The sequence below is a fragment of the Pararge aegeria genome, chromosome 19 (genome assembly GCF_905163445.1).
Source record: "Pararge aegeria chromosome 19, ilParAegt1.1, whole genome shotgun sequence".
NCBI classification, from domain to species: domain Eukaryota; kingdom Metazoa; phylum Arthropoda; class Insecta; order Lepidoptera; family Nymphalidae; genus Pararge; species Pararge aegeria.
In genome coordinates, this window is record NC_053198.1 from 15,682,895 (window position 1) to 15,704,091 (window position 21,197).

A 21,197-nucleotide genomic window follows, 5' to 3' on the forward strand; every position below is an offset into this window, starting at 1 on the left:
AGGTTCACCAATCTTTATTTATTTATCTTTTGATAATAGGTAAAGCTGAAGATTTTTATTTTGTTGCTTGTTTTTTTGGAAGCGCTAATCTATGGATCTATTAGTCTGCTTAGATAAATGTTCTTTGGATTTGATAATAAAATTATTTTAACTTCACTTGTGTCATTGTAACATTGCAAATTACAATTTTATTCCACTAACCAATGTTATTTTTTAAAATATGTCTACTTACATTTTAATTTTTGTCTTTAAAGGCCTGAATTTTTTTTAAATTAATTCACAAAGTTCAAATTAAAGAAATAGTCTTTGGGTGCATAGTAAAAAAACCTAAGAGGAACCTTAACTAAGCTTGGTATTTACTTAGGCACGCAAATGGAAAGAAAACAACCTAAATTCTAATTTCAAAATTAAATTATCCCCAATTAAAACGTCCTAGCCTAAGTAAATGTCACAGTTTCCCGCCCTGTCAAAACGCAATTTGTCAAGTCAAACAGCGATGGCGGGGGGGTCTTTTTCATGCACAGTTCGCGAAATTTTAATGATAATTTCTATTCAGCTATTCGTAAAGCCTAAAATCGTGTGTAATTTAAGTAAAACATTTTACTTGAATTGAATCGGTTAGGGCTCATACACACGGGTTAGTAAAAGACGCTTAACTTAGCGATTTAATGTCGTTTTAAATTATTATAACGCCTAAGTAACTGAAAGGTTTTAAATAAACTTATACTTAGAAAACTATATAAGTCGATTAGTTGAATTTATTTTATATGTTTGTGATGTTAATTAAATTGAATTGAAAGAAGAAGTTACATATATTGAAAAACCCAGACTCATTTAGGTATGCTATTAAAAAAGCTCATTAAGTATTTCAGAAAATTAAGTTAAAAAGATAAGATTGCATTGTTCCATTATTGACTATAGCCGTAGTTAAACTTAAAGTACGTAACGTGCGTAAGTAATATTTTACTACAAGAAGCATAGAGACAAGGATAGCACGACTTTTTTACTTACCAATTTAGTTTAGTAATTACCGTTAGAAAATTGAAAGCGCGCATTTAGCGGAAGAGAAACAATCGTGAGTAGGAGCCCTTATTTGTATTAAGTCGGTTAGGGACTAGGGTAGTAGAAGATTAAATTGTGTAAATAGGGATTAGGCAGATAAGCTGCGCTTTGTTCGGAAGTGACGAGTTGGCGCCATGACAGAAGCAGCGTTGACTGCGTGCGGCGGATTTGGGTCAAGCCTATTCAAAAGGCTACATTAAAAACAAAATTATCGCTGGCGACCGCCGCCATTTATATTTATAAAAAAAAAATTATTCATAAACATTATTTTTAAAAATATAATTATTTTTTTTCCATTAGAGATGAACCTATGTATCTTTTTATAGACTTTATTATATTATTTCAGCTGTTTAGTCTGGGTATATCTAGTTGACTGTTTTTTGCCTATTTTTGTAGAACAACCTATTCTAAGACGGAACTTTTTAGTATAAAATAGTCCAATAACATAAATAAAACTATTGTTTTAAAAGAATATATTTATTAGTTAAAAAAAGATTGATTTCTATCGAAATATATTTTTGAAACATAGTTTAATGTTGCAAGATATTCAAAATTCATTTGGATGTTTCATGTAGGCCTACTTTACAAGGACTTTAAAAAGGACAAGTCCATCTGTTTGACGTGACTTTACCGAGGAGCCGGCCAGAAACTCAGCAATTGCTCTTTTCTAACATCACAACAGCAATGATGAGTGGTGTACCTACCCCGCTTAACATAGTTCAACGACTTTATTGCTTTTATGTCTTGATTGAAATTTTGGTCGCCCACACGCCAGAAGCCACAAGGACGTAGCTTGGACGCGGCGCGGCGGTTTGGCTTTGGTCCATCCAGCGCCAACGCAAAATTAAGCAGCGTGCTTGAGCTTATGTCTCGCAGTGACATATTAATAAAGGATTATGAATCTAACTCCTGCATTCTTTTCAGGTCAAACTCGTCCGGGAGTAGTATAAACTCTCCACTCGGACCAACGGCGTCGTGCGGCATGGCGGCCAATCCGTACGCTGTCCCGCTGTACAGCGGGGCGCCCATGCAAGGCTACGGCTGTGCCCCGGCGGATCTGCCCCACTACGGGGACATGCGTGGAGCCAGCTGGTACCCCGCGTCGAACGACCCCAGGTTTGCCAGTGAGTCGGCGGAATGTTATTTTTTAAATTTTATATCTTATTCAGTACATGGGCTATTTATTTTCCATCTTGTCAGTACGGCAAGACGACTTACACTAACTAGATTGAACTACACAATTTATTGATAAGTATAAGTAAAATGAATCAAAGATGACAAAAAACATTATAAAAGACATGATATTAATATATATGACTCTGGGCTATGATTTTGCCCCAGCGGATTTGCCCCATAAATGGGGACATGCGTTGCACTTAGTTTTTAAACCTTAGTTTGAAGAATGTATCATGACTCTTCATAGCCACGAAACTCGAACAAAGGCAAAAACTAATTTGTTATTACGAGAGCCACATATTAAATCATTGTTTTGTTCTTAATTTCGCAGACAATTGTTTTTTTCTCTTCGCGTTATAACACTGTTTGAGAAGTAGAGATAACAGAACACGCAAATAGATTTGTATCCCCGTGTAAAATAAACTATTACTTTTTCCCTTTTCTTAAATAAATAAGAAAGACTAAATAGGTAAGTGCTTGCAATACAGCAATTGTAAGTAACTACATGAAGTACCTAAGGCTTAACAGACAAAATAGCGCGTAATACCCCACTCGGTTCAAAATGGCGGCCCGTCGATAAATGCGCGCGCACCGCTCCCGCCTATAACACTAATAATGCCACACTCCCGAACTGTGCCCAAGTTGTTACTTGAGATACCTAATCAGTAATCGTTATCAGAAATCCCGTTGTTTATCAGTAGATTTCTAACATATATATATAACTATTTAGCTCAGTAAGATAATAAATACTTATCATTGATAGTTAGTAACAATTATAGTATAGTATAATTCAAATTATTAGGATAAACACATAAATAAAGGATTGTGTGGTTTTATGAAATTGAAACTTTTTTCACATTATAGACATTTAACTCAAAAATTTCGAAATAATGTTTCATTAAGGGTATAAAAATCGCGTCATCAATATTAATTTTATACTTGGAAAATGGGAATGATAATGGGAAATGATAAAAGTAGACTAGGTCTCCAACTAATATTTTTATTGAACTCTGTGTCTTAGAGTACGACATACATAATACTTAACATTTATTTAGATTATATAGCAGGTACATACCTATTAAAAAACTGAAAACAATATTTTATAATCGTTGAATCATTTTGATACGTTTTTCAATGATTTTCAATCCTTCTATTATCACTTCCATCTTCATTAAGTTTCACTGTATATAAATGGGCGCCGCCATATAGGCTTAAGCTGCTCTGACGAGCGCCTTTCACTTTATCCCTACTCCGCGGCCGACCGTCACGCGACATGCAACACAGACGAAAAAGTTTGAGACGAAGTAATAAAAGTTTCACTTATCAGGGGGTTTAGGGGACGATAAATCGATCTAGCTAGGGTTCATTTTTAGAAAATGACATTTTATTTGTTTTCCGGTAATAACCGATTTGGTGCAGACGAAGTTGCACGGGTCAGCTAGTTATAAATGCGAGAGTTTTGTTTGTTTGTCCTTCCTTGGCGTCCTAACTAAGCATCCAATAAACAAATCAACTTGATCATAGGCATAGATTTAGTAGAAAGGGCGAAGAATGACATAGACTAAGTACTTTTTATTCCATGAACAGACACGATAAAGAAATTTATCTTAAATATTTGTAAAAAGAACAGTAATAAACGCGGACGAAGAAAGCTGGAAATGCTTTGTAATCTATATAGGTTAATGCGGAATAGACTTTTAGAATTTTGGTGTAGGACTAGGATGTTTTGTCTTAGGTTGTTTGACAACCTCCCTGGCACAGTGACGATCGCTAGGATCTTGGAAGTGCGGCAAGAACAGTCCGGGAATTTATAATTTCTGTGCTCTTCTATCGACCGTCCAGAACCGATTTTGCGTTCCGGTACGATGCGGTATCGTATAGGTACGGTCAATAAACTAAAATACATAATAATAATATCTTTATTTTATCAAAATATATTAAGTATATAATATATAGTAAGTTATAAAATTAAAGTATATTGTATAAAAAATATCCGTGTTAGATATATATGCATGTGCTGTCTGTGCTGCGTTAGGTTAAGAACTAACTAGCTAATCACAACTATTTCTTGGTACATATTCAAAATTAACTTTTCATTAGTTTCACCGATCAATCTCCTTCGTCTTCTTCATCTACAAGACATTGGCGAAGTACCTTGTGCCCAGTTGGCACAGACAAAAACCATAAACAAGAATTGAGTTGAAAGTTCAAAGTTTGTATTAAACGTAAGCTTATAGAAAAGTCCTATTATAGTATAAAGGACTACGTAATCGATAAAAAAAGCTTGGGTGTAAATTATTGCCCTAACCAGGTTGCTCTTCTAATAATTTAAAATTACATTGTGAGATGGTGATAACAAAAAAAAAAAAAAAAAAAAAACACCCGACTAAGTTTGTTGTGGGCTTCTTCTTAGACCAGGACGCGTTTGGAACCCTCGTAGCTTTAGTTTTAAGTTTACGAATGTGGTTATCGCCATCATCTCACTACCGTGTAATTCTTATGTACGCATCAAAAGTGCCACCTAGGCCCTACTTGAATAAAGATATTTTTGACTTTGACTTTGACTTTGAAGTTTAGCGGAATAGACACTAGCCTAGCCAAGGCTGAAGACTCCACCAGATCAGACGAGAGAAAATTCAGAAATTATATATTCTCGAATTACCCTTGACCATAACTGGTGTATACCAGGGAGGACGACAACAGAGGCGTGCACTTCATACACGCACAAAAGCATTGCCTACCCTAAACTTCTTATATCGCTCGTAAAGAGAAGGATTTGTTCCATTTTAAGCCAATTTCCTGTATTATGCCAAACCTAGATTGCAACCCACACCACTGGACGACAAATGGCGGAAGATAATACCCATTTGGGTTCAAGAAAATAATGATAAATAGGTGTTTTACATTTTTTGTAACTGGAAATGGAAACGAAAAAACATAACGCAAATGGAAATAGGGAATTTCATTATGAATTTTATTTGCATTTTGTAGCCTGTTTTCTGCCCGATAAAAAAATTCTTAATCTTGCGGAATATCAGAAATTATACGTGAACCGACTTCTCGGCTTTCGCTAGTTTTATTATAATTATTGAATGGATTAAGATCGGTTCGGTGTAAGGTTACTAAGCGCGCCCGTAGCCGCGCGGGCACGCGGACTGACGTCGTTTTGCTGCCAGAGTGCTCGAGCTAATGGTGTTGACTCTGCGGCTTTAATCCTGCAATCCGAGACACTTTAAACTTTTTTTTATCACTGCAATTTGTTTTTAAAACCACGTGTTAATGAAACAGAAATAAGAGAGGCTTTTGTCTAGTAGTCCGCTTTGGGGCACGCGCTGTAAAGTTTTCGGAACAATGTGAACAGGAACCTACACCAATTAAACAATTTACAAATTCAATGAAATGAGAATTTAAATAAATAAATTCGTTAAAAAAATAAGAATTACAAACAAAATCGAATCATATCAAAATTAAATCAACCAACACAAAATTAATAATTTAAATTAATCTTAAATTATTATAAAAAATAATTAAATTTAATTATAACAGAACTTAAAAAAAAAAAATGTTTTAAAAAATTAAATAGCTTAAACGGTGAAAGGAAAAGTAGCGAAAAAACACTCAGGTAGGTACGTCCGTGAATTCTTCATAACTTCAATATTTTAATAATATAATATATATTTATAAACCAAATCAACCTTACTATCGTGGTTGCCCTAACACGTTAGCCCGTTCCTTTCTTAGACTGCATCATCAAGGGCTAATTTGTAGTGAAATAAAGCTCTCTTCATAAGGCCTTATCTCTAGCTGTGGACGTTTATAGTAGAAGAAATAATGAGGCACCCTCTAAGCAAGCGTTTCAGATTAGACAGTTTTATCAATTAATTGCAGTCAAGCGTTGGTCTTTTTAAATAAAAAAATAAAACAAGAGAATCAACAATATCGGTTTCATCCTACTTCGCCGTGTAACATGAGCCGGGCCGGGGGCAAACTGCAAAGTCGTGTAGCTGTGCAGGTGTGTGTTTGTGCTGTGCCGCATTGTTTGCACACACGTATCATTAATTATGGTCTTATCTAACGCTACTGTACTGTAGTCCCAAATGTGAGGATTTTTACCAAGTTTGCTTTCTGGTCGCTTAAAAATTAACCACGATTGGTGTTGTAAGAATGCCATCTATATCTACATTATTGAGAAACAGGTTCGTCAATAGATGGCGCTCTTTTGAATCCATATACATCGTAGTTCATTTTCACGAGATCGAATAAATATATATTTTTTTCTATATTAAATTAAACAAATTTCTACAGAAAATTCAGAGATTGTTATTAACTCATAAACAATCTCCTAAGGCCTTGAGACTCAGAAAAGAGCGTTAAGATTTATCTATGTTAAAATATATAAAATATACATATAAAACTCAATTAGAATATACCTAATAAGTCAAGATATGAGTTCGACGCACATGTTTCACAAGCACAGATAGCAGGTTACAAACCGCACTAAGGTCACTGGCAGCCAATATGACATAATTACAAAAAAAAAAATATCCTTCTTAGACCAGGCGCTGTTTGGAACCCTCGTAGCTTTAGATTCAAATTTCGATGCGAACGTAGTTATCACAATTATGTTAACAAATATGTAATATATGAACGCTTCATTAGTGCCTGCGATAGGCCTAAATGAATAAAGAATTTTTGAATTTTGAATTTATATTTTAAGCATGTCAGACTTGGATCGTACGTTCTGGGATTTTTGTTACTGAAAACCTGTAAATGGCCAAACTAATTCTTTGGCCAAGGTAACTATTACCGGTAGACTCGTTAATCTTTTTTTTTTTTTATTCTTTAAAAATAGCTCGTGTCCCTGATCCCAACGTTCTCAAAGTCTCTACTCCAAAAGGCACAATAATGACACTGATATCAAGTACCGCATTTATTGCATGTACCTACCTAATTATCGCCGTCATCTCACTATTAAGTATGCATTTTTCATGCAATGTACCATCTTTATAACAATAAAATTGTCTTTGTATTATCTATGGAACTATTTGAAAAAAATATTTTTGACTATGTATTTGACTATAATATTAGTGCGGATGTTTTATTTAGCGGTTCCTTTACCGATATTCAATTGCCGCTCATCCGCTAGACCGAAATAGATTATTCCTATGCCAACTAATTCCAAAAGTGCACTCGGTTCAAGATGGCGCTGACCCGTCCGCCACTCCGCAACGGACAATACAAATCAAGGAACTCGGAAACTTGATCCGAATTCCTAAACTGTAGTTGAAAATCCAGTAGTCCGAGAGAAAGTTCAAATACTCACAAACTAAAGGAGTATGATAGACGGAGCTCTGAGGCAGAGTTATTTCATCATATCATCAATAGTCCTATGCTGGAATAAAAGCCACTCCCAGCGGAAGGGTTTGCCCATAGTCACAACGCTGAGCTGAACGGGTTGATGATCGCAGTGGATGTTAGTAGTAGCACTGAGGTCGCTGCTGCTTGAGCTACGTTATATTGCCTTGGTCGCCTCGTACGACACCCGCGGAAAGAGGGGGACAGCTGTGTTCTGATCTGCCGTCACACACGGCATTCATCTATATTTCATCAACTTCATCACCTTATTAGATAGCTTACCCACCCGATTGTGTAATAATTTTTAAGCTCTGTCACAAAAAGCTCTATTATTACGAAAAAAGCGATGATGGCCTAGTAGGTAAATTTGGCTTATTTTTCGAAGTACTGAGTTTGAGTTTCTTTGACATAGTTCCACTAATAATCTATTATTAGTAAGAGAGAAAATATAGGTAGGTATAGTGTAACATTTAAGGGTAGGTTTTTTATAACTCTGACAATGCCTATCCTAAAGCTTTTTTATAACTCGTACGGGAGATTTTCTTCATTTTATATAATTTGCATACCCTGTGCATACCCTCTATGCACGCCACTGAGGTATAGGTACCTGAGTGTTGGTTTGTTCTTCTTTAACGCGCTATCTAAGCATCCAATAAACTTGATTTTCGTCATAGAGGTAGTTGAAATAACGGAGAGTAACATTGGATACTTTTATCCCAGGAAAACAAGTTATTGGCAAGGAATCTGTTAAAATCGTTATAAACGAGGACGAAAAATGCGGGCAGCAGCTAGTAAAAAATAAAATTCCGTCTGTTTTTATAGTCTGTGTAAAACTAAACAAATATCAAAAGGTAATAAGTTTATGTTAACGTGAGTGAGAGTCCCTTAACGTCCACTTGAGATGAAAACAAGATGGCGGGTTGAAATTAGGCGGGAAACGATCCGTGACTGACGTTTGACGTGGCTGATTACACAAATCCGGCATTAATTGATTGGTGCCCATGCAGGGTGCAGGTGCGTGGGTGGATTAACAGTTCATTTTATTAGGTTTGCTGTCAATTCGCATAAAATAAATTTACTGACGTTCTCTTGCCTAAAATAATTATCAGGCCGTTTTTCTTAGATTATTATAATAGACTCTGCAAAAAACAAGTGCAAACACATATCCACCCGAGCCGAAGCGAGAGTAAATATCTGATTCAAGGAAAAAAGAGCGTTGATGTTTTCTTAAGAAATCATAAATGTATATTTATAGACAGTTTTGTACAATAACGTACTTTTGTCGTACATTCATCCTGTACAGTTTCGATCGATTTGGAAATCGTATCAGCGCCATTCTGACCGATATGTTAATGATTGACGGGCACGTATGTATGACTGCCGGTGTTTACTGCTTTTCATCAATACACCATAACAGTCCACTGCTGGACTAAAGGCCTCTCCTAAGGGGAGTATTTGCCCATAATCATACTCTGGGCAGGCGGGTTGATGATCGCAGTAGATGGTAGTAGTAGCATAGAGGACGCTGCTGCCCGTTCTCCGTTATATTCACGTAATCGCCTCGTACGACACCCACGGTAGAGGAGGGTGGCGACAACTGTATTCTATAGGTACAATTGTATCTAATTGTAAAAAAAATGCCGTATCTGCCGTTACCACACGCCATACTAGTTCTATTGCGAGGTTTCCTAAGAGGATAGTCGCTACCATCTTAGACTGGATCATGTCTTACAACCATGTCGTTACCATCATGTCGTACTATTTACTACACAAAGGTATATAAATACTTATAATTTCTTTATTATAAAAATATTATAAGCTCTATAAATATACAACCCGCTAAAAGAGATGATTCTTGTCAGCAGTGGGATATTAATCAGGCAGATAATAATCATGATACTGATTTAATTTAAATAAGTGCACCATGTACGTTACGTGTTAAAGATATAATACACACTCGGTACCGCAGGGGAGACCACTAGGTCCACTTCTCTTTCTTACATACATAAATCATTTCCCCCGTTCAATTAATCATAACTTCAAATACGTAACAGTACATTGTCATTCCGAACTTGACTATTATATTATGAAGAAGATACAAATTTCTGGTCACATTTCAATACCTTAGAGAATCAGCGCCCAGGTAGCGACGTCTATGGACGTGTTGACGAAAGAAACGTGCCTCACTAACGAGGGGGTCAGAGACAAGACGTCAACGCGCGTCGGGCAAACAATAACATCTTTAAGTTCAAGCACCGCGCTTATAAACAGATCCATAATAACGTGCATGTTGCGAGAAAATGTTTGATTGCTTTCCCATTTAACGAACACCATCGATAGTCGATAAACCTTTTAATTTTATCAATCAACGCCCGTTTGTTTTGATGTTCTTATAATAATATAAACTTCATAACTGACCTCTTCTATTTTGCAACTCATAAGGAAATTCAGATTTCAACATAACAAGATTTAAATTAAAATATTACACAATTAGCCAGTACCTATAACTTTACTCTTACGAAACAGTTCTTTCAGAAGAATTTTTAAATGCGAACTCTGCTGAAAATGCAGTTTAAGAAGAAAGCACGCTTGCTTGTTCACTAGAGTAACGGTATTTCACTGATATATACTTACACAAAACAATTCTAGATAATACCAGCAGTATTGTCTAGAATTATTTTGACTGAACTGAACTCTTGTCAAATAGTTTACCGATGACATCTAAACAAAGCTATTCAGGAGGTTATTTGAAAAGTAATCCACGTATTATAGAGAAAAAAACCTAAAAACACAAAGTGTATACTTATATACATTATCATCCTTCGACTGTTAATATACACTGTTGGTCAAAGATCTCCTTCCATAATAGTGACGTAATTAGAGCTTAGACCCTCAACGCTTTTTTAAACATAATGGATTGTCCTAACCACTGGTACTGATAATTCTCTATATTAAAACGCCATAGCTTATAATATGTTAGTATTTGGTTCCAAACGATAATCCAACCCAGGACTTTGTGCTCCTAATAAGAATAATAACTAAGAGACCAAAAAGGCAACTATAAATATACAAGATATATATATATATATATATATATATATATATATATATATTGTTATAATATATATATATTGTTTATCACGACCTAATAATATCATAATGGTCATAATTATTGATTTCAAAGACACATTTCTTACTACGTTCGGGTATCAAATGTAATCCATCAAATTTTTGCGATTGAGTAAATAAAATAGTGATAGTCTAGGCACTAGAAAAGATAAAAAGAAAATCTCCAAATCAATTGGCTAGCGATGGAGTGTTAAAAAACTAGACAATCGTAAACGAGGTGTAACAGAACTTCAGAAGCTAATAAAGCAGTTAATGAGATACAAAAAACACACGAGTAATCGCTTCCACTCATCTCGGTACTCATGAAGATTAAACGGTAAACTGTACGTGTCCAACACAAAAAACACAAGCGCTCAAATACCGTGCACCGAATTATGACGACACTACAAAAAAATATTAAGAAGAACAACACGGTATATAGGGTGCTGCCTGCTGGACATCTTTCAATCGTAGACAATACAAAAAGTAGAGTAAGAGACTAGTAAATTAAGGACTTTCTTGTACATTGATATCTGAGGAAAATATATAGGTCTTAAAATAGTCTTAAAATTTAGTCTTGCTAAGGATTATCAGTACACCGGAATTGGCAACACACAACTGTGTCCATTTTTGCAGATGTGTTTTTTATAGTATGTGTACTAAGTGTAGGAGGTATACAAAGACAGATATTACAGAAGTCCACTGATAGACAAAGGTCTTTTGTAGAGTATTTGGAAGTATACAGTGCGCCGCTTGTAATAAACACAATAATTCTAAACTTAATATAACAAACTTAATGGTTTATGAGGTTCTTAGTTAGATTCATTAATTTTTAATAAAAAAAATTAACTATTAGTTACTTGCGCTACTGCTAGAAAATGTTTTATTACGTTTAAATTCGCTTTTGGGGTTTCTTTGGTCTCTAAAATGATCACCACTATTACCAAAAAGTCTGTGAGTTATTGTTCTTATTATCTATCTTCATTATTGCTTTCATTTTTTTTCTCGAACCGTTTTGGCTTTCTCTAATCTCTAATCTAATAAATTCTTCTTTCAGTGACCGCTCCCGAAATCCTCACCCTATAGATAGTATAGTACAAGTCAGTATCTCGATACTTTCGGTAGATACCTACCTACCTGGTAAAAGGGAGTCGACAGTCGTGTTCTGTGTAGGCAGAGACAAAATAAGCAATTCCGAACGATCGGTCCTATGTTTGTCCACCACTAGAGTCTTGGCTGGGTAAATAAGAGGTCTCACGTCCGCAAATAACAGGAGGTCGATGCAGCCGCGGTAGGGTTACCAGAAACAAATAATAAAATTCCTGACAGTAGTTTATACAAAACTTATTCTGTAACGAATATCTAAACGAATTTATAGGATATTTTTTTTGTGTACAGTCACGGAACGAAAAGGTTCTTCGAAGTTCAAATTGATTCGTTCAAAGTATCGCGGGACATATTACTTTTTGAAACAATGTCACAGAATAGACTCGAGTTAGAGAAATAATTTATAAATTTTATATCATATGAAATAAAACATTGACAAGTTTTTTTTCAGTTAATCAAGATATAATAAAATTGTTTAAAGTAACTAAAAAACGATGGTTTTGGAACTTTTTAAAGTTATTGTAGCATATCGGAAAAACACGCATCCCCTTCCCCCCCGCATCGTGAAAGAGTATAGACGTGTATTTTGTGTCGTCAAAGTGTAAAAATTAAAATTTAAACTAGTTTCTGGCAAAATAATTAGTGACAAAATATTAGGAGTGCATAAGTAACTGAGGAGCATTGAGTAAACCCCTGTCTTTACTCAAACACGTGAGTCAACTACTATTACTCACACTTACGAGTATGTTCGTTAAATAAGTCACCATCCATAAATCACGCATAAGATGTTTACAAGAGTAAAGGAGACAAATATTATTCTGTGATGACAACTTAATACCAAGCTGCTGAGGTCAAAGTATACTGGACGGAAGTACAAAATATAAGCAGTCATCGATCGCTACCATTTTATTAAGATCCCTATGCACCTGTGTTACAATCTAGCTGCATTAATTACTTTTTGCATTCTATGAGCGCCTGGTAGACTTTGGCGAACTTTGTTATGTCGAGTGACCGCTCGCCCCCCGCCTCGCCGCTCCCGCCTGCGTCCACCGACGTAGCACAGCAGGCACAGTCCGCTATTGTATTTGAACGCACGGGCAATAGTATGATGCAACACGGCGATTCGGCGCCTGACTTACCCACGCTTGGATTAAATGTTACTGAGCGAAAAAAACGAAAACATGATGGACTTAATCCAAGTACTGCTTCCTACATTAGTGACATGTTCACTTCATTTTCAAGACAGCAAGAGAAACTTTTCAAAGAGTTAAAGTATACTATTGATAATTTAAGGGAACAAAATGAGGATTTAAAAAAAAGTGTTGACACCATGTCAAGCAAATATGACGAATTTTTGTTCCGCATATCCACCCTTGAATCGGAAAGAAAACAGGACAAAATAATTTTTCAACAGCTTGAGGAGAAAATCGAAAACTTGGAACGTAAATCTCGGTGTGCTGGAATAGAAATTCGAAATATCCCAAAAAGTAGTGGAGAAACTAAAGAGAACATTGCTGACACTGTTAAAAACCTTGGGAAGGTTCTGCAAATTGATCTGATTGGCTCGGACATTCGAGATGTGTATAGAATTAATTCTAAAGATGGATCAAACCCTATCATTGCGGAATTATCTAGTGTCATCATGAAAGAAAAAATCATAACCAAAGTCAAAAATTTTAATAAATCAAAACCTAAGAGTGAAAAATTAAATACAACACATTTAAATTACTCTATACCCAAAAAGCCTATTTACATCTCTGAGACTTTGACATCTAATAACCAAAAACTGTACTACTTGGCAAGAAACTTTCAAAAAAATTATAATTATATGTTTTGCTGGACATCTAGAGGAGTTGTATATCTACGTAAAGATGAAAAATCACCACAGATAAAAGTAAGCAACGAATCGGATCTCGAGAACCTTCGGAAGAAAAAATGACTAGTTTTAAGACACAAAATAACCTTCTCTTATATTTTTCTTATTTTTTACCTATATTTTATATTTTTCTTATACATATACATATTTACACTATTATACAAAATTATACACAAAAACAGACTTTACAATTTTTTACACATACATCGCCACACACTAATTATGATGAATAAGTATACCTATTCACCTTTGATTAAACTTATACATAGTATTTACATAGTCAAAAGACAATACAATACTTTAAAAATATTTGTTTTTAATTATAAAATTCAATAGTATAAATGAAATATCAAATGACTTAGACAATGTGTCTGTTTCAAAAAAAATAACTTGTGAAGTCTCAGACTGTTATAGGTACATTAAGTCACTTAAAAAATATAGTTTTACAATGGTCACACAAAATATTCGGAGTATTAATTGTAATATGAATGGTTTTGAGGTTTTAATGTCACGGCTTAAAATAGATCTAGATTTAATAGTTCTAACAGAGTGTTGGCTATCAAATACAATGTTCCTGCCACTAATTAGTGGCTACAACTCAATAGCAACCAAAAATCATCGAAACCAAAATGATGGGATAGTAGTATACTTTAAAGAACAGTACAGAGTCATAATTGAGGAACCTTCGTTCCAAGATGCAAACTGTCTTGTTTTAAAATTACAAAATTTGGTTATAATTACAATCTATCGTTCTCCATCAAACAAAACAATTGATATTTTTTTATCTTCCCTGGATACAATTCTTCAAAGTAATTCACACTACAGGAACATTGTAATTATTGGGGATATCAATATTGATATAAACCCGGATAGAATGGACTCTAACTCGGAAAAATATTTAAATTTAACTGCATTTCATGGCTTATTACCAGCACACACTTTTGTTACGCGAGATGCTAGTGGATCATGCATCGACCATGTTCTACTAAAAACAAAAAATCCCTCATTAACCTTAGTTCCACGGACTTTATTAACTGACCATAAACCTGTAATATTTAGTATTCAATTAAAACAGAGTTTCACCCAGTATGCTATAACTAGTATTAAAAAAACCGATACAGAAAAATTATATTTAGACGTAGCAAATATTGACTTTACTCCCATTTTAAATTGTCCCGAACCAAACTCTGCCCTTAATTATCTAATTGATAAAGTAAGAACAGCTGTAAATAATAACACTCAGATAGTCGCATTGTCTAGACGTAAGAAAATTATTAAACCTTGGATAACACCTGGCCTTCTTAGATGCATTCGTCACAGAGATAAATTGCATGAGAAGGCCAGGCGTTCTCCACAAAATGAAACAAATATGATAATATATAAACGTTACAGAAATTTCTGTAATACTCTATTAAAGAAACTTAAAAGAAATTATGATAAGGAACAGGTGAATATGGCAAAAAATGATAATAAAAAGTTATGGAAGGTACTGAAAGGTATCATGAATACCACAAAGCAAACAGGGTTTAATAAAGAGTTGTTAAATTTGGTAGATTCACCACAATCATCAGTTGATAATATAAATAGCTATTTTATAAATATTGGTAGGAATTTGGCTGAAAGTTTTAAGAATGCAAATAATACCAACTCGGAATTGGGTTGGAATTTTCAAAGTCAATTAAAATCCTTTGTGTTGTTGGATACGGATGAAAATGAAGTTAGTAATCTCATAATTAATTTGAAAAATGAATGCACTGTCGGATGGGATGGAATCTCCAACCAACTACTTAAACATTGTAGGAATCACCTAATTATACCATTAACGCATATTTTTAACTGTTGTCTACAAAAAGGTATTTTTCCTAATGCTCTAAAGAAATCAGAAGTTAGGCCGATATTTAAGAATGGTGACAAAAATAGCCTTAACAATTATAGACCAATCTCCATCTTGCCATCATTATCGAAAATTTTAGAAAAAATTATTAATAAACGATTAATTGAGTACTTAGAAAAGAATAATTTCCTTTCTCAAAATCAATTTGGATTTAGACATGGTAAGTCCACGGATGATGCAGTGCATTCTTTAACCAACTACATCGCTACCAACCTTGATCAGGGAAAAAAATGTATTGGTATATTTTTGGATTTGGCTAAGGCCTTTGATACCGTATCTATATCTATATTACTTAAAAAGCTAGAACACATTGGCATCAGAGGCCTTCAGCTTAAACTTTTTAGGGACTACTTATCAGATCGATACCAGTGCGTGAGAGTAGATTCCTATTGCAGTAGTTATCGGCTGGTCACCCACGGAGTACCGCAAGGCAGTATTCTGGGACCGACCCTATTTCTGGTGTATATCGATTTTCTCACACGTGTCCAACTGCAGAAAGGGCAAATAATTTCATATGCAGACGATACTGCCCTAGTATTTGCTGCGGATACTTGGACTGAAGTTTTCGATGCAGCACAATCAGGCTTCAACGCCGTTACCAAATGGTTACATAATAATATTCTATCACTCAATATAAGTAAAACCAAATATGTAAGTTTTTCGATGCGAATACCAAGCCTACCCACTAACCTTTGTCTTTTTTCACATGCATGTGCTGACCCTAAAACTGTCCCTTGCTCATGCCCAATATTGGAACGAGTCGATTATATTAAGTACTTAGGTGTGACCCTAGACAGCAACTTAAACTTTAAAAAACACATCGATATTCTAAGTGGTCGATTAAACAAAATGATTTATATCTTTAAAAACTTAAGATACGTGGTCGATTTCGAACTTTTGAAACGGATATACATGGCTTTGTGCCAATCTTTAATAATATATTGCATCTCGTCATGGGGTGGAGCATCTAAAAGTATTATAAAGAAAGTAGAAGTCGCTCAACGTGCAATATTAAAGGTTTCATCTTTTCGGCCCTTTTTGTATCCAACAGCTTTGCTTTATCAAAACTTTGAAGTTCTTTCAGTGAGAAAGTTGTTCATATTAAGTGTCTTACTGAAGCAACACACGGAACTTATATATGATACTTCCTATTTAAATAAACGCAGAAAACATACTGTAGTTAAAAGATCAAAAGTATCGAATACCTCATTTATTAAAAAATTTTACTATTTCCAGGGCCCTCACCTTTATAATAAAATTAATGAATTGACACATATCTACTCACTCAACAAAACAAATTGTAAAAAAACAGTAATTTCTTACCTACTTAGCTTATCTTATGAAAATACTGAAAATCTACTAACTATTTTAAAATAACATTACTTATCTTACGAAAAAAAAAAAAAAAAAAATATACTACATATCATTAACTTCCACACACACACACACACCATTACACACCCTCTCTTTCGACAACATTATACACACATCCAACAGACACACATCATAACATTTATTTATTTATTTTAGAGAGGAGCAAGTATAGAAATATGTATTTATTTATTTATATATAAATTGTAATTATGACTTTTGTTTTTGTATAAGTAGGTACCTAGATATCAAATTCTAAATTCTCGTAAATGATATCTGGCCAAATTTTGTTTATTTAAATACACCCAGGGGAGGTGGCACTGAAGCTGAAGCACAAGTTATCTTAGTTTGGCTTCAGAAGCTATGTATTGTATAAAACATTAAAATAAAAAGGATACCCCATCCGTAAGAAAATAAGTACGCCTAATAGCACATAAATATTATCCTTAGACTAGTTATTTAAGTACTTACTAAAATAATTATTGTTTTATTAGAATGTAAGATTTTTGAGAAATAAATTATATATATATATTTCCCAGTGAATCACGACTTATTTGTACTGCATCATCAGTGAGTTCTAGTTATACTCATATTTAAAACAATTTAACTATTATATACCGTACCTGGCTAAGTTCTTGAACTTTGTGAGGACTTCATTTTACAAGGTGGAATGCTTGTTGAATCTTAAGTTTTCACCCGAATTGTTTTAAAAACCAAATTTCGCTTAAGCCCAAATCTGGTCTACTTGGTCTGTAATATATTACGAGCCAAAATTGCGGAGAAGTCAAGAAAATATTTCTTTCCTCTGGTGACCCTACTGAAGGCTCGGTAAAATTTATTCTACGGTAAACTGATGCAAGGTGAAATATATTTAGATAAAATAGGTATAGGTAACGTGCGCCGTTCACCACTTGAGAGTGCGTTGCGAATGTGATTCTTGTATCGTATCGGATTTCTAAATGACACCTCAGTAAATTAATTTGTGGATTCGATATCACAGGTTTTAATTTCACCTATCTCGGGTTTTACTTGAACGGATAAATGTCAGTTTTTTATACTAAATTCACGTTATATCGTATTAGTTTGAAAAAAAAAGTTTTGTCAGTTTGTCTGTCTGATGGGAGGCTCTGGTCTGGGCTACAAGGACGTGCCGATTACCGATTAGGGATATGAGATTAATATAACTGTCATACCTTTACCAAGGTTAGCCTGACACCATCTTAGACTGTATTATCACTTAGCACCAGGTGAGATTAAAGTCAAGGGACGTTCTGGGAGGGGAGTTCTGTTGTAATGGAATAAATGAAAACACCTATTTTGACTTCTTCTTTAAAGTTGTCGTTTCTCATTTCTCATCGCTCTCTCGTTCTCGTTTCTCATAACTCTCGTTTCTCATTGTTTTACATTTTTTTAAAGAGTAAAAGTAATATACATTCCCACGAGAAGCGTCAAGAATTGGCTAGCACTACTTTTAGAGCTGACAATTTAGTTTATTTCAGAAATTTGTTTACATAACAGAATACTAATTGACTTGACTTTACGAAAACCTTAACTTTAGTTGACGTCACATTGTGGATATTTACCTAGTTACTTAACATCTATAAGTAATCGTATCTCTTATTTTGATATTTAGTAGATCCAAAACCAAATTAGTTTCTCCAAATTAATTTCCCTGCGCGAGTGCAATCTTTTTTATGAAAGGCAACATTTTTCCATTAATCCGATACCTGCACAGTCGAGTGTTGCCATACATCAAAGCGTCAGCCACTCGCACGCGGTCGCCGGTCAGCAAGCCTGAAATTAAAATTGCCGCGGGGAAAAAATACTTGTGCGACACACTTAGTTTCCATGTAGGCGCGCCTAATGCGAGCAGAGTGGACACGTCAGCGCCAGACGGGCGCAGTTTATCTTTCTTTAGTGTAGCAACATTGGGGAAATAGTCCGTCGCGAAATTGTTTGCGGTTACATTTGCTCCGTTAATGCGTTCCAATTTTTAAATTTCAAACATTTCATTTTTAAAATTAAATTTAATTCCTCAATCCAATTCCCTAGAGTCCCTGCGTGAAAACTTTTTACGTTTTCCTTAATATCACTGATGCCCACTGTTGCCGGTGTTGAGTATTTTCCGTTAAAGAATGATACGAGCACGCTAAGCCGTCGGCCCCGGTGATTATCACTAACTTGTGATTATACCACATTGCACCAAGTTCTCATAAACCGTCTCTCCTATGAATTTCGGAATAATAAATTTCGGATGAATTTTATTGAAGTGAAACTTCTTTAGAATCGTTGTGATTTCAAACTCAATGAAAAGAAAAAATTAGTCCATAGAGACAAAAACACATAAATTTATAGGATTCAGCCGGTGAGGGAATGAGATAGAATACATCACACATTTTGTTTCGTATTTAAGTTACGGAAACCGAATAATATCATAAATGTATAGGACAGAGTGAGATAGAAAACATTATACATTTTTTTACCTATTATAGTTACCATGGAAACTAAATAATAAACCTTACATTTATCTGAATAGTTCTGATTCTCCACATCCGCCTCAATCTCTCGTAGGCTGCTTTTCAGAAGTTACATCAAGTTCAAAAAAAAAAAAAGAGAACAGACACTTCAAGTACGTAGAATCTTTACAGCTTGAAGTAATTGGTATGGTAATTAAAGAGAGTTCTTATTATAGCTCTTATTAATCAATCTCAATTTGTAATCTGCTGATTGCGGTTAAAGAAAGGAATAACATTTTATTTGTACACGAAAAAACAAGCAACACAGCTATACAGTTGTTCAATAATATGGCAGCCTTATCGTTAAAATATGACAAAACTTGAATGAATGAATATATTCATTTTAAGTTTAAAATATTATCCATTTTTGAACCTAATTAAAATTTCTCAATTCAATGCGTTTCTATAACGAAAGTTTGTTCGAGAAAACTTTTTACCTTGAACCCATTAGTTATTTATTTTAAGACTAGTTTATTATGCTGTCTAGGTGATGCATTCCAATTAAAAATAAAAGGAATTTCCTTTTTTACAATAAAACTTGTAACATATATGGACTTATACTTAATATTTATGCAATCTGTGTTAGTTTATCTGTCCGAAGTTCTCGTTATATAAGGATATGTGAAAAATTTGCTCCGTCTTTTTTAGTCTTTTCCTTTGAGACATTAAACATACAATGAACTTCTTTTTTCTATTCCACTACAAGTTACGAGTAGCTCTTGACTGCAATCTCACCATACTCTGGTATGGTAGTCATACCCCTAATCGGTTTGTACGCGACCTCGCACCGGAACACTAACTCGCTTAGCGGCACGTCTTTCTCGGCAGGGTGACAACTAGGCACGGCCAAAGCCTCCGCCAAACGTACGAGTATGTGTACTAATAAACGTGGGTAAACTTCTCCCATTCCATGTTCTCGTGCTTTAGCAGGTGGACACGTTAATTATATCCCTTGACAGGGACCCACGTTTATTAGTACACATACTCGTACATATATTATTTGGATATTATTCCCACTTGTGCACCAGTGCTCAGAGAGTTGATAAAGCTGTGGGAGAAGATACATTTTTATCCTTTCCCTGGGGAGACAATTGTCCATGCTAGCCGTGCAGGTGGACCATCAGCTTCGTCGTATGGCGTAACAAGATAAAAATCTTTTCAAAAATGTTATCTTTAGCCTTATTCTACTTTTGTAGAAAAAACGACTTAGTAGTAGGAAAAAGGAATTAAATACATTGAAAGTTTTATTATAACGCATTATCTAGTCAAATAAAGTTTATTTAAATATTTATATTTCTACGTAATTGAAGAAATAATAAACATAATTAAATTTGGAATACTCATTATCGGACAACCAAGTTTCACTCAACATTAAAAATTGAGATTTTTCTACAGTTGAATCAATTCAATCACCGGAATGAGCCCGCAGACTTTGACAATTGAAAGTGTACACTGTCAAACCTTTAAGCTAACTTCAGGGTGTCGGTTTTTTGTGACGGTGTGCGCACATCGTAAAAATTTACTCTCATTTTTTACGTAACGCGCCAAAAGAAGTATAACTTCAAAAATTGCCAAGTTCAAAGCGTGCAATAATAATATTTAGAAGAATATCGCAGCTCGTTTCCCGATCAAGCGCGAGATAGGGGGAGTGATCGTAACACAATACCGCTATTATTGCCGATGTTTATTCACGCACAATTTGCCAGCGAGTTTATTTAGTGCTGGCAACATT

At 34.7% G+C, this 21,197-nt stretch overlaps 1 protein-coding gene across 2 annotated transcripts in view; it reads left to right on the forward strand.

Annotated features, from left to right (window-relative positions):
- Positions 1–21,197, forward strand: part of LOC120631988 (thyroid transcription factor 1-like) — a 74,229-nt gene that overhangs the window by 5,767 nt on the left and 47,265 nt on the right. For both annotated transcript variants that reach the window (XM_039901716.1, XM_039901717.1), the window contains exon 2: positions 1,987–2,186. In XM_039901716.1, the coding sequence (XP_039757650.1) occupies positions 1,987–2,186 (200 nt within the window). The remainder of the gene's footprint in view (positions 1–1,986; positions 2,187–21,197) is intronic.